This window comes from Chlamydotis macqueenii, chromosome 2 (genome assembly GCF_036417535.1).
Source record: "Chlamydotis macqueenii isolate bChlMac1 chromosome 2, bChlMac1.mat, whole genome shotgun sequence".
NCBI lineage: Eukaryota > Metazoa > Chordata > Aves > Otidiformes > Otididae > Chlamydotis > Chlamydotis macqueenii.
Genome location: NC_141557.1, coordinates 37,864,751 through 37,879,923, shown reverse-complemented (window position 1 = coordinate 37,879,923; position 15,173 = coordinate 37,864,751). Strand labels below are relative to the sequence as shown.

General features: G+C 37.8%; 1 protein-coding gene across 4 annotated transcripts in view; it reads left to right on the top strand.

Moving 5' to 3' along the window:
- The window catches only part of TBC1D5 (TBC1 domain family member 5), a 325,821-nt gene extending 311,103 nt beyond the window's left edge, over positions 1–14,718 (top strand). For all 4 annotated transcript variants that reach the window (XM_086742636.1, XM_086742637.1, XM_086742635.1 and 1 more), the window contains 3 exons: positions 4,496–4,575; positions 5,324–5,500; positions 11,438–14,718. In XM_086742636.1, the coding sequence (XP_086598762.1) occupies positions 4,496–4,575; positions 5,324–5,500; positions 11,438–11,731 (551 nt within the window). In that variant the 3' untranslated portion in view covers positions 11,732–14,718. The remainder of the gene's footprint in view (positions 1–4,495; positions 4,576–5,323; positions 5,501–11,437) is intronic.
- Positions 14,719–15,173: the final 455 nt, after the last annotated feature.

Genomic DNA, 15,173 nt, shown 5'->3' with positions numbered 1-15,173 from the left:
CCCACATCACTACTAGATATATTCTTTTTCTATTGTAGAAAAGAAAAACAGAAATGCAATCTACGTATTATTCCTCTGTAGTTATAGTTGACTTTCAAGTATATCAAGGCAGCTGATCACAGTCTCACTAAGTAAATCATTGTTGATTTACTGGTCTGGTATCTATCAAACTTAAATGAATCTGCTCATTTGACAAGAAGTACTCAAAATTAATGCTAATCAATTCTATAGAAGGCATCTCTTGGGGTGTGAGTCTTGTTTGAGGGCAGCCGTAACAGCAGATAACGTTGCTGACTTCTGAAGAGAACAACTGCTTTTAGAGCTCCAGTTTTTCTGAGGCTGAGTCAAGAGTACAGTTAGGGAATGACTGTTCATTTTGTGAAACTTAGAGGTTTGTTAGTACTATGTTGAAACAAATCCAGAGTCATATAATGTCTGTCTGGAATCTCCTACAGAACACAGCAGTGCTCTGACCACCAGGTGATGGGTTACAAAATTCACCTTTTATTTTCTTCTGGTAAGAACTTCACTGAAACAGAAATATTTTCTTTTTCTCCAGAAAGAATTTGGCATCAGCTCGATGAAATCTTGCTGAAAGAAAAGGAAGAAGAAAAAAAAAAAAAAAAAAAAAAGATAGCCAGCAATATTTGACCATAATCCTAAGTACCATAGCATTTTGTTAACTTTTGAATAACAGCTGTCCAATAAGGCAGGTATTTATAGCATATAATCTAAATGGAATTGGTTTCGAATAATCTAGAAATCACATAATCAGTTTGTTTGATTCATTGTGTCAATGGCTTTTTACAAGTAGGAAGATGTTTTCAGTTCCTAATTGATACCTGTGGGGTTTGTAAAAATAATATAGTTATTATTTTCCAAAAAAAAATTAAATCAGTGAGATACTGATATAGAACAACAGATAAGGAAAAAAATCAATACATGACCAATTCATTTTTATACATAAAGCACTTCTCTCAGAATAAAACAACATCTCCTATGGAGGAAGAATAATTAAACAATACATCTCAGGTTAATGTAAAAGTCCTTCAGCTGAGCAATATTTTATCAAATATCATGCTTCTTAACAGAGCTAGTGCTTTTACAAGTATTTACAGTTAGAAAGGTATTTTTTGAGATACGGGTAAAAGAAAAAGCTTTTGTCTTACTTGAGAGCTTAGTTTCCCAGTTCATCTCAGCAACTGACTGCCCTGTGAGGTCCCACCAGCAGTGGGAAGAGGCTTGGATGGAAGTCCCTCACACGAGGACTGCTGAGCCCCTGCACAACCGTTCACAGGACTGCAGCTGCGGAGATACGTACCGAGTCCCTTACCATCCCTCCTCTTCTTCCCACCTCTGCTTCCAGTCTACGTGGATTGTGAAGGATGGTCCCAGCAGGAGGATGTGATCGAGGAGGCACTCATATGAAATCACATTGCCCATATGCTTTTCTTGTCTAAGGAAATTTGTTTTTTAATTCCTCTCTACTCATTAGCCAGGGGAAAAGAATGAGCACTGATAATTTAGGTGCTGTACTTATCACTTATTTGGTAGATAATAAACTCTACATTCAAAATGGATGAGTGTGGTAGATTAGAAGCCATCTGCAGTTCAAGATCATATTTAGAAGAAAAAAAGATCCATTGCCAATTCCACAGGAAAACCTTCATTCAGCTTCATTGTACTAGAGAAAGACATCTCAGTTTATGACCTTATGTCACAACTGTCACTTAATGGGGAGGGAAAGTGGCTGATTACAGTGATTTGCATCTTGGGGCATTTTTCTGGATTATGTGGAAGTGTGCTCTTTGAGTCCAAAATTATGTCTTAGAGCAAACTCCGAGTGGAAGTTTTTCCAAAACACATTTCAGTGATTTTAACTGCTTAAAAAATAATAGACTCTATATGTCCAAGACATATGTCACACTGTACTTTAAGACATACTGCAAATTGAAGAAAAAATGTTAGAAATTCAACAGTTCAAGACTAAAAAATTTTGCTGTATTTCCAACCCTTTCTCTCTTAATCTTTTTTCTCTGAAACTAATATTAAAATCTTAATTATTCATTTTGCTAAAGTAAATATGTGATGATACGAACATTTTTATTAATTTTTACTGCTGGCTAACTACCATAATTCCATCCATAAGCTCTTAGAAATTTTGCAGTGTACTGGCTCTTCAAACATAGATACATCTGTTTTTTGTAGCAATGATAGTCTTTTCTATTTTTTGAAATATTGACTTGTAAACATCTCTAAAGAACAGAAATAATAGTAGATTATATCTGCATCATGTGGAATGCCTTTCAGCTTTTGTTCTCTCGCTCTTATTTTCCTGATATTTTCCTGATTTTTTTTTCTTTTTAAATTTTCTGTCGTTTGATCCTCAGCAGGTTAGAGGTTTGTTTTGAATTATTTTGTTGATCCATATGCTTACTTGGTATGCATACCTTAGTATTTTAATGTATGGTTTTAATTTATGTGTGGATCAAACACTGTAGAAATGCTTTTCTTTCTGATGCTGAGAAATGGAAAAGACAGTTGAATTCAGTGATTCAGGCTGAGATTAAGCATTGCTTTTCCTTCCTATGAAGACTTTACTCTTACAGTGTTTCAAGTTCTGAACCTTTTAAAAGTAGGAAATTGTGCATTGTTTGATAAACAGTGGAAAACTGAATCTAAAGTATTACTTTATAAGTAAATATTAATATATTTTATTTACCGAATTGAGAGACTAGGTGATTCAGATGTAAAGTATAAAAAAGGGAGTAAAATGTTGAATTAAATATGCTTTCTCTCAATTCATGATGCGATGCATATTGGCAGAAAGATCTAGTTTTATATTATTTCTAGCTTCAAAAAGCAGTACATCTTTCCGATGTAAGACTTATGCTAGACATTGTTCAATCGTTCTACATTTGACTTCATTGCTGCAAGACACTGCCGCTGTAATATGGTAAATAATGAGTGCTCAATAATGTAAACATGAATCTCCTTGTTCAGGCAGGCTGCTAACACAAAGCTGAGTTATCCAACCCCAGCTGTTGCTCTTGACCTTGATCACACCGCCTTTCATGGGCTCTTGTTGTCTTTCGCCTTTCATGGCAGCTTGCTTCTTTAGTGGTTCATTTAGTGCTCAGTCTTGGATCCTTTCTCCTCTTTGCCCTTTCCTTTCTTCATTTATATCCATTACTGATTCCTGGCCCCCACACACTTTCAAACTTCTGTGTTCGTATGTGGGTTTTAAATCCACCTCTCTACTTTTACTCTTTCTTCTTGTCCACTTTCCCACATCTCATTCTTTGGCTATTTATTCTGTAAACACAAAACTTATGCCAAATTGCTCAATGCTTTTCCTTGAAACTTCACGTTGTGTCAAAGTTGGCAGCGTCATCCTATTCGTCCTTGTCAGCATAACCTGTTGCTAACAGTTTTGGCTTTTCACTGGTCTGGGCCCTGATCATGTAGGATGTTTTTAAAAACAAACAAATGCAATGCAGGTGTGGAATAATGGTACAAAGCTCTAATTGTGAAGCACCTGGGAAGCAGATATTCATGAGCAGCAAAGCATTGTCCCCAGATGAGGGTCACTGAAGGATTTGGGCTCAGCTGTGAGTATGTAGGGCAGGAGTATCCTGTCATTTTGAGTTGACAGGTACCATCTCATTCTGTAAATCTGTCACTAGGAAACATTGCTGTTTTCTTAAAGAATTGAAGAGGAGGGGAGGAAGCTGGAGAAGGACTTGACATAGTTTAAGGAATCTGCAGAGCTCTTCAAGCATTGCCTGGGATTTCCCTGACACGGGGAAGACCACCACAGCTCCAGCTCTGATGTGTTAGCCAGCCTCCAGCCCTGACTTCTGCAAACACCATATACCAAGAGTTGAAATGTGTCCTTGGAGGACAGCACTGTAGGTGTAGAAGGCAGGAGTCTTCTGAAGTGACGGTCCTGCACTGCTCTTTCTGTCAAATAAGTTTCGCTCAGCCCTGGGTCTTTTAGCTAAAAGAAGCAATTGGAAAGGGAATGAAACTTTTGGTCTTTTCATAAAGAAGAGCATTTTAGTGTCTGCAGTGCCCATGGGATCAAGATGAAAGTTGCTGTGCTCCTACCCTAATCCTTTCTGTGAGCTGCAGCAGATTCCTGTAAATCTTCTTGAGTGCTTTCCAAGGCATTTGCAGGTTCAAAGATGTACGTAACTCTGTTAGTCCCAGAGGCCAATGTTTTCTTCTAGGGGCTTGCAGGATGCTGCATCCATTGGTAGACCGGGGCAGCAGAAGTCCCGCGGCAGCACAGTGTTGCTGAGGCCTCCTGGCAGCCATGCTAGGCTTGGGCTGCCCTCACCCCCACAGCTGATCAGGTTGACAACCTCTGGGTCTGTGTGAGAAATGGTGTTTACAGGTCACAGTATTTTGTTTTGAGAGCATACGTCAGCGGTAAGTTGGCAGCATGTTAGCAGTTACTTAGCGAATTTTCTCTTTTCTTTTGATGTTGCAGGAAATATTCAGGAAGTCATATTACAAGAACACTTGGAAAAAGAAGATGAAATTCTAGTTTCCTTGGCTGGTTTGAAGCAGGTATAACTATTACTTAACGTGACCTTCTTGTATCCTTCAGTGCTATTAATCCTTTCTCTTTTTTTCTCCTTTTTATTCTTTTTGTATACTGCTGTTTTATCTTGTTGTAGCTGTTTTACTAATACTTATGCATCAAGTGTTGCAATGTACTTTTAGTTTAAAAGGTAAAACTCAGCCATAAAGAGTTCAAATGGCTTGAACAGTATTTGCTCCCTGAAAAGTTCTGGATGCCTCAAAACAGAACTGAGGCAGTGCAACACCGAGTTCTGGACTTAAGCCACACTGTTGTTTTTCTTAATGCAAAATATATATGCTAGGCAATAATCATGCCCATGTTCCCATTATTTAAATGTTATGACACTTGAACGTCATTGAATTAGAAGAAAAAATACTGTATACATAAAATGAGAATGCTGCTGAGCATCTGTAGCTCTGATTGTACTGTCCTCTGCTCCCTCAAAATACATTTTATGAGGAGTTATGTGACAGATGTGAAACCTATAACAAATTAGGGAATAATCTTAACAGTTTAGTTCTCTTTAGATTTCTGGGGTAGTTGTTTTCCAGGCTCTGATACAACAACATTTCACTGATATATCTTTAACCAATGTAAGTATGAATATTGCCTTGCTTCCTATGCCTTAAAGCAAATATTTTGGGGACCTGGTGTATGAAAGAGTGCTGCACGAAGCTTTAGAATTCCTCGAAATTTCTTACCTGCCTTCTTTCCCCTTCCATTCAACAACAGATCAAGGATATCCTGAAAGGTTCCCTGCGTTTCAACCAGAGCCAGCTGGAAGCTGAAGAAAATGAGCAAATCACGATAGCCGATGATCATTACTGTTCCAACAGTCAGAAGAAGGGGGGTGGTGATGTCCTCAAGGGACCTGTTACGACAAAGCAACAGTTCATCTCAGGACAACAAGTAAGATAAAAATATCTCAAACAGGTCACTGATGGAATTAGTCTGATATTTTTTGGAGACTTCCTTTAGCATGTCAAGACATTAAATGGGAACACGCCAGCATTGCTGGTCTATATGGAGCCATGGTTGAAAGTGTCTCTCTAGCTACTGTCCTGCTCTCATCAGTTATTTTTATTGTAGCCTTATGCTCCACACGCAGATATTTAAGTCTAAGTGTTGTGCAGTGTTTGGGGGGATTCTTCTTTCAGATTGTTGAATCACAGATTAATTTCCTTCAAAAAGATGTAAAAACTGAAGGTAAATGTTCGCATATCAAATGTTCCCGTATCATTATTCTCATTGTCCTTGTCCTCCAGAATCCCATTATGTAAGAGCTGATTATCTGCATTGCAGCATATCCATGGCCAGTGCCAAAAAGGAAATAGTTAAGAGGTTGCTTTTACCTTCTACTCCCTTGTATTGACTTTCTCCTTGAATCAGTAAACAATATTTTCACATACAAAGCACACAGTCACAGGACAAGTTCACACACAGAAAGTTATTTTCCTTTCATGTTAAAAGGTCCTTCTCTGTCTAAGATTCAGTCTGACTCGAATGTGATCTTAAAAGCAGTACTTTTGTATAGGCACATCTGTATAGGCACATTTCTGTAGCCTTTTCAATATTAGAGTTCTAAAGTTAAGTCTGCGATCCCAAAATTGATACTCACACTCCTAAATCCAGTGGCAGCACTATCATCTCGGAGTCTAACTGAGTCTGCAGTCATTTTACTCTTGACAAGTGTACTTAGAAACTAGAAGAAATATTTATTCATTTTCATATAGTGGCACAGGGTTGTTTTGATTTATTACACACAATCTGCCTGAGTTAGAACACTGTATGTTAAAAATAATATTTTAATTGTATTTTGTATTAGAGGGAATACTGAGGTTTTTAATTTTTTTTACTTTGTAATGGCAGGTTCAAAGAGCAAAGCTTTACTAGAAAGCTTTAATTGCTTGTTTAGCTGTTGTCATTACAATCACTACTTTTTGCCATAATAAAGCTATAGGTTAAACTGATGGAGCATATTGGAGTGTTCATATAATGACCTCTTTTTGCCCTCTATCTCCTAGCATTTTCTACAAAGTACCTTTTACTTTCCTGCCAAAACGGCAAATAGTACTTTTTTTATTATTTTTACTTAGATGTGTTATAGAAACTGGAAGGTAGAATGCTGTGTAAGATAACAATATGACAACATGCTGTACGAGCGTGTGCAGGCCCTACTCGTGCTGGAGAGGCCCTTACTCAGATGCTGGTCTAAACCGTGTGTCACTGAGTGGAAGCGCTGGGATGTTGTGCTTTGAGTATTGGGAGTGGAGCAGGTGAAGCCTGGTCTGCACAGGTTTCTTTCCAATGGAAATTTGCAGGGCAGTGTGTGATGAGTGTTTAGTTAAAATACACGTGCAGCCACAGGAGCTGAGAGGTGTCCATGGGTCCCACAATTTCCATGTGCTCCATGAGGCTGCTAGTGAGCCAACTACGAGCAATGTCAGTAGAGGTTGTACAAGCTGAGCTCCTGCAGAGCATTAACGAGGCTTCAGCACCGCATGGCCTACGTTTGGAGGTGCCATACATTCATACGGAGTAGACTCGTCTCCTCTTATCTTCTGGAAGTTCCAATTATGATAATAAGCAGCAGCCCCTGTGACAGAAAAAAATGATAAAAGATTACATTTAGAAATGGCAATCCCAGGAGGACTGTTAGTATTCCAATGGTCTGTGCTGTTTCCAAGCCCGGAGTCTTTAGCCACGGTGTCTACAACCAAACAAAAAGAGGAGAACTTTGGACCCCTTTTAATAAAAAATGGGAAAATAAAACTGCTGAATTTAGTGAGCTGTGACATTTGACTATTAACTGATGGGGTCAATTGTTGGCCCAAACTGGGCCACAGCCCAGGCTTTTAGCGCTGCTGAAGAAAATGGGCTGCACCGATGCCCTGGGTCAAGCCAGGAGTACTTACTGAGAGCTGCAGGGGCATTAGAAATTCCAGCCACTTCTAGACCATTTAATGCATTTCTTGCTAAATAAATGTTACTGTATGTACATTTTCAGTGACTTTGGTAATGCATGTAATTCTGTTTGATGTAACTTACACTGTAGAGATTTTTCTCTGGTGGAATTGCAGGGATATTTTCTAGGATGGCTGGGAAAGTTACAGGTGTAGTTATCATGTAATTGAGATTAAAATCTGGTCTTTTGTGCTTGGTGGTTATATACGTATAAATTATTTATCATCTTTACTTTTTTTAAAAGTGCTCTTCCTCTTTTTTTTTTTGCCTCCAAATCCCTTTCTGGAAAGTGAGGATAAGGATACAGCCCTTCTTTGGAAAGGAAAGCTGCAAAATTAAAAATGCAATAAAATTAAGATAAAGGCTGAAAGAAATAGAGCATTTTTTTGAATGTTTGGCTTTGATAGCAGTGTGCAGTTGACAAACAGGCAGCTTCTGTTGCTAAATAATGAATGATAATTAACACATTATCTTGCCTTTATGTCTGTTCAAAGAAGGAGGCAAAATGAGCTGCTGTTCTTCTAAGCTTTCTTGAGTTGTATCCTTACAGCTAGTTTTAACTCATTCACAGCATGAAGGCAATGGAAATAAGCCTGGTCCTAGTAGCTGATACTCATCAGGAAAAAACGTTTGGAGAAGCCATATGGCAATGGGCGTAAGGTTGTTAACTTTCAAAGCTACTGAAAGTATAATTCTGTCATTTTTCATTTATTGAATAGTGGCAGCAGATGGGAGAAAACATGGTTCACGTCAGCATGAGTTTCCTGAAACAGAAACAGGCAGAAGAAGGGTGGGGGTATTTTACCTCTAGAATATCAGTACCAAAATACCAATGTATGCCAGGGACAGGCAAACATTTACGGGAGGCCCTTTTTTATAGCATTTTTGAGTCAGTATCTATGCTTTGCTGCTTCTCTGATACTTCGGTGAGCTATAGGTCTCTTTAAATGAGCCAAAAAGTGTGGGTAGAATAAGAAGTACTGTTGCAAAGCACAACACTAACGACAAGAAATAGGGATGAGTAGTTTTCTTTCTTTTCCCTTTGTTAAAGGGCAGGAGTTTTTATTTTTAACTGCGCAAGAGCACATTTTTGGAAGCAGAATTTAGGAAATTGCAACACCAGCGCAAAGTGTTGATGGAGGGCCTTTGCTGGGGCTCGCTGCCAAAATGATGACATCCCATTAGCATCCTTGGGGGTGCCAGTGAGGAAAATGCCGTGATCATGGCACTAGGTAACATCTGTGTCGCCCTACGCGAGATGGAGCCATCTTAGATGCAAGGTCTGCGAGGACTGAAATAGCATAACCTCATAGCTTGGAATAATAAAGTGTCTAATTTTGCAAAATGAGACTGTACTGCATTCCCTGAGAGCTTTTAAATAGAAATGTGGAAAGAAGCCAGTTGAATTATGCAACGGGAGTTGTTTAAAGGAATGTATATTTCTCTTGTACAAAGGAAAAAACAAAGTGCTGAAGTTTTGAATGTGGCATTTTTAGCTCGCAAAAACACTTCACCTGGCCCTGTCTTGTGACTGCACTGGGTGCCTACAAAATCAGGCGCCTGCTAACGCGTTGGTGGAGCAGAGCCACGGTTGTGCGCTGCCTGTGTCCTCGGCCCCCTGGAGATGGCGGCTGATTGACTGGCAGCTCATGAAGACAGCATTTCAAACAGACCAAATGAAAGCAGAAGGCTAATTAATAACAAACGATGTCTCAGCTCAGAAGTGCTTCAATAGTGAAGAATCCCTCCTTGTAGGATAGATCTGTTTGGTTTTAACTTCATGGAAAGTGCTTGAAGTTGCTGATGTTTGAACTACCCACACAGATCAGGACATTTGAGGTCAATTTTGGTAGCACTTAGCACAGGATAGCTGTTGATATTTCTAGAAGCAATCTGCTCATTTTGGTATGAAATTTATTAAGTCATCTAAGGAAAATGAATTAGTATCAAAAAATAATAGATGTACATTGGGAGCTTTAAAATTGTAACCAGTACTCTAGACTTAAGATATTTTCATTTGAATAAGAAAGTATTAAAACGGGTTAATTACAAAACAGAATAATGTAATATTATTGTACCTAGACAAGAATACCTATTATATCTAGATAATAATTTAATATTATGATACCTAGATACCATCTAGATAACACACCAAAAATATAAATTATAAAAACAGTATGTTTTAGAAATTTTCTACAAAGGGAGATATTTGAATCCTAATTCAGATACATTTTGTAAGGGAACAGGTCGCAATTCTGTATTTGAACATATTTTCACATTCAGCTGATATTTATCGTTTGTGACTTCTAACCATTCGGAATTACTATGTAAATAATAACCAAATACTTCCAGTTCCTTCATTTCATATTACAGACATTCTTAATCACTGGTGGGTTTTGCACCCTGAGCTACTCAACCATTCACTTTCAGGAGAGTTCTGCTCTATAATCAGTAATCAGAGCAATGGAAAATTGTTTTCAGCTGTAATAATACATTTGGCAAAATAAGTTTTGCTGGAGGCCATGGATACTGTAACTCCAAGTTGTGGCTTGCTGATACTTGTGATGACCTCCATACTCCAATTTTATTTACTGTGCTGAGGGTCTCACTTGTCTCATTCAAATTGTTCCTGTTGTTCTTTCTTGTTATTGCTTTCTTTTTTTCCTAGATACTTAAAATCTCTTTTACCCCAAAGTGAATTTACTTTTTTTTTTGGTGAAAGAGTCGCAGCTGAAGGGCTTGTAGTTGACACACATGTCAACATACACATTTCCCCAGCTGCTCCTCTGCTTCTCCTTTTTCTCAGTCTCGCATTAGTGTAATTAAATATATTGGTTTCAATATCACACCACTTCAGGATGCTTGTCCCCACAGGCTGCTTAGCAGGTTGCTTTATTATGGTGAAAAAAAAAATGTATCAGAGCAACTAAGAAAGCAGTCATATTCTAGTTAGAGGAGCATAGTGCTGGATGGGAGTTGAATGCATCTCTTGCAGAAGAAAACAAAGTGTTGTCCGTTTGGGTTGCAACCAAGCTAATAGACTGCCAGTTGTCAACAAGTGAGAAACCCCACTGCTGTATATGGCAGTCTTGCCTTCTAATTACATGTAGCTCTGACTGTTTTAAAGCTGGGTTTCTCCTGAATATGGCTAGTTGGCATGTAAGATTGTAATTTTGTAGAGAGTTTTCTGATGCACTTATGTATAGTCTTAATCCACTACCTGAGTGCTCAGGGACACACGTTTCCCAAGGTCTAACCAGACAGAAGAGAGATTCCTGAACACTCATTTTCTGGAAGAGTTAAGAAATACTTGATGACACTAAGCCTGGAAGCCCTGGGAGCCTTGATCTGTCAAACCTGAACTGCTGCACACTAAACCAGGTCTATGTATGGCTCGGATTCCAGAGGTCAGGGTTTTACTAGGAAATTTTGTATTAAACCATTCTCCTGAAGAGCTCCAAGATGCCATTGTACATGCAAACTGGCAAAAAAAAAAGCCTCAATACTACTTTATTAATTACTACAGAAGATTAACAGCAATGACAATATAATTATTGAAAATCTTCATGACTGCTATGTGTTAGGTGCCTAGCTGCTCATCACTACATGGGTCCACTCTGGTGATAAAACATATAAGACTGCCGTACCCAATAATGTATTATTAGAGTATTAGCTTTTATGCTTTTGTAAATAACAAATAAATTATTTAATCCAAAGTTAATATACACTTTTTTTTTTTACTTATTGATTTGGACATTGCTACTTTTGGATAATGATTATTCCTTTATCCCATTCCCATGTTCCACTGACATGCATCATAAACCTTGTTAAGTAGTAAAACTGGTACTAACTTCAAGTCCTTTCTGTGCCGTTTTCTCACAGATTACAACTGATTCAAGCACTAGTGAGAGCAAGAGTGCTGATGACTATATTATGGTTTCCAAAGAAGAGGAAGGAAGTAGAAGTGCTGTCCCAGAGCCGACGCAGTCCCTTCAGGCACACAAGGAGGCAGCGGTGAAGCCAGAAGCTCGGTCTCGTTCTTCCTTGATATTCTCTGACCCACTGATGGGCTCCATTTCAGCCTCCTCCAGCAACCTGAGCTCCAGCCCTGATGACAACAGTAGTAATAACAGCAAAGATTCTGACTTTGCTATTGTCAGCCCACTGGACATCTAAAGAAACAAGTTGAGAGAGTTTTGGAGGTCGATTGTTACAACTCAGCTCAAATTCCTATGATTCCATGGGCTGGATATTTCTTTGGATTAGAAGGACAGAAAATATATAAAGGTAACCCATTTCAGCTCCCAAAGCCTAAATTTAAAAACAAACAAACAAAAAAAAAAACCCAAAAAAAAACCCAAACAAAAAAACCCCAAAACCAAAAAAAAAACCCACAAAACCCACAAATTTGCAGCTTTTCAAAAAGAGTAGGCACCTTTTAATAACTGCCTTAAATAAAGACCCAGTAAAACCCGGTTCTAATATACAGTATTCTTAGTTACAGCGTTATCTTTCTTAGGAGCTTTGTTACTATAGAACTGTTGCTTTTCCAAAACATAGAATAGTATGTGCTAGGTACCATAATCGATTAGGAAATGTGTAGATACTTGGCATCAGATCTGAAGCAGCAAAGACAAGCTAGATTTAATATCATCCTTTTACAAAATATGCTTGACTGGGTTTTTTGAGTAGGAAGGGGTACTGTTTCTTCAGACTGTGGTTAGAGAAGTAGGGAATGTATATTAGAAAGATTAAAAGCATCATCCTGATAGTAAGCTTGTTTTCAGTTGAGGAATTCCAGTTTCTTCATTTTCATCCGGCAGTAGCCTGAGGTGTGCTCCACACAGAGGTTTGTGTAGTTGTTCCTCGGCACTGTCGTACAAGAGAATGTGTGACAAATTCCTTGAGAACGGGGACCTACACAAAAAAGCCTTATTTCCCTTTGCCTACTTTTTTTCCCCCTGAAAGTTCCCAGTTGACCTCTTTATACCTGTCTACTTTTACTCCCCCTGGCATGGATTATTTTTTATTTTACTGAGGCTACCGTGGTTAAAACAGTAGGTGCAAGGGAAATTACAGTATTTCATAGTGTAGACCTGAGCCAGTTGAACTAAAATTAGCTTGAGTATGATAACTTACCAGGGAAGGGTGCAAAGTGAAATGAAATGTTCATAATTAAAAGCACTTTATGTCTCATTACTGTTTTCTTCTATAGACTCTGTTTACATATGTTCCTGTACGATTTCCACGTTTCGAGTCAAGAAAAACATAATGGTGCAGCAGCGTTAACCAACAGAATGTTTCTCATTAACTCTATAACGTGTTCTTCTATGGAAAAGTGTATTTCTTTCCCATCCAGTACATAGTACATCTAATAACAGTTTTGTCAAGCTGATTAGGGGCAGGGGGGTTGGTACTCTCTGATCCTTTTAAATTCTGTTGGAATTCACAAAAAGAAACTGGTGGTCAGTGGATGCCTGCTCTTGCAGAACCTACACGGAGCTAGCCTGGGGAAGGAATGCTAGAACGTCACTCTATTTATAACAACAACAACAACAACAAAAAATCATTATTTACCTTTAACATACATATATATATTATACCATGCAACAACTTCATAATTGCATGGCAAAGCTTGTGTTTGTCTGGAGTTCAGAAATGGTAGTTATTTACTGCTTAGTCTGTAATTGTAATGAAGTTAAGTACCATATTCCAAAGATGACGTGACATGTAGTTTGCTGGTCTTAGATTTTTACAAGGTCTGTGTCAGTGACTGCAATGAAGAGATAATTGTCATGTAATTACGTGGTACCTGACATATCCTTACATGCTCAAAAGCCACTGTGTAGTTCTTCTGAGATTCTTTGTGCCTTGCAAAATGATAAAATGCTAGAATGTTATGAGCAGGCATAGCATCATCTGTCTCTGTGACAGAGCGATACGAGCAGTCAGATGACTGTTTAGATGGAAGATCTTAGACGCATAACATCTTGGAGAGGTGTTTGTTTTGGTTTGATTTTAAGCTTCATAGAAAATCGCTTTGGAATTCAACATGCATGCCTGTCTTCAGGTTTATTTTATTTCCCTGAGTTTGTGTGAATGCCAGGGGATTAGGTGGCTGTTGATTTATTTAGATCTTTCAAGCTTTTCTAGCCTTAACCCATTCAGCAGGGCTTGTACCACACCACCAACAAAGGGGAATCTGTTCAAGAAGTACCTATGGAAAGAGGAAAGAAATATTCTGGGGACAGAGAGAAAAGTTTTATATTCTGTGATACATAAGCCTTCAAAGATTCCAGTACTTTGGCAGGGGAAAATGTTTTTACTTCTTTTTTTTATTTTTTTAAGCATCAGTCTCTTGATTTCTGTTCTGATTATTTCAGGGATCACATTGCTATTTTCTTGAACAGTCTCATTGCCAGTGGAAGAGTGTGATTTGTACAGTTCTTTTACTTTTGTAAGTTAGTCATATCTTTAAGATTGCATATTTTATAACAGCGCTGAAAGTATATAAAGCTTTTCAGAGTTTCTAACAAGTTTTCGCTAATCAGTGAATACCAATGAGCTGAATGTCTGTCATGCCATGGGATATGATAAAAATCTTCAGAAGCGGAGGGATGATTATACAAATAAAATGAGAGGGAATTCCAGTACATGAATCTGCTTTGGTTATACCGTGTCCTTCCACATCTCAAATACGTTGTCCCTGATACCTGATCATAGTGCGAAGGTAGTTAAATTTTGTGCATTCATTAAGTCCAAAAGTTGTAAGTTAGACAAAATGTCAAGTCATCACCTTGTCTTATGTTATGTTAAGAATATACCGAGCAAGAAAATGTCATTTAAAATATAAGATTATTCTTTTTTCTCTGAAGATGACCTGCTTTTAATGTTCATGGATAAAATAATTAGATAGAAAAATCATATGCATTGCAAATTACTGATGAAAACTAATATGGGGTTAAGATTTGTATCTGAGACTGTTGTACTGTTTCTCACATCTGTAATTTATGACTTTAAAGTCTCTTGCATGTCATCTCAGCTGTATGTACTGCAGAAAGACAGTACCATATTTTGACTGGGTATTCATTTAGTCGTGGAACTTTGTATCTTTACTCTGGAAGAACATCTAGTCTGCTTTATTAAAGAAAGAATTAACAAATTTTCTGGGCTGTGCTTGGTTTTCTCAATAAGGAGGGAAAGCTTTTCGACTAGAATACTGGAAGTATGATTTCTGAGAATAAGGGTGATGAAAAACTTTAAAACTATCTCATTATCTGTATAAGCACAAAGATTATTAATATTTTAATCAGATTTTATATATATGATCCAGGGAATAAAACTGCTTGTCATTTATCTAACCCGAACAACATACAACATTTCCTATTTTACCATGTTTATAATATCTGAAAATAACAAACCAGAATTTAACATGGTATGACTTTTCTTTAATTTCATAAAACTTGTTGTAATTACATCATTGCATCTCAGTCACAATCCCAGTATCTGAATCTCACAGTACTTTGATGAATCTCAAAGCTTTATTTCACATTCTTAAATGTTTCCTGTGATTCTCCAGTATGTTCTCCTCATTAGATGGCACCGAGGCAGCTATTTA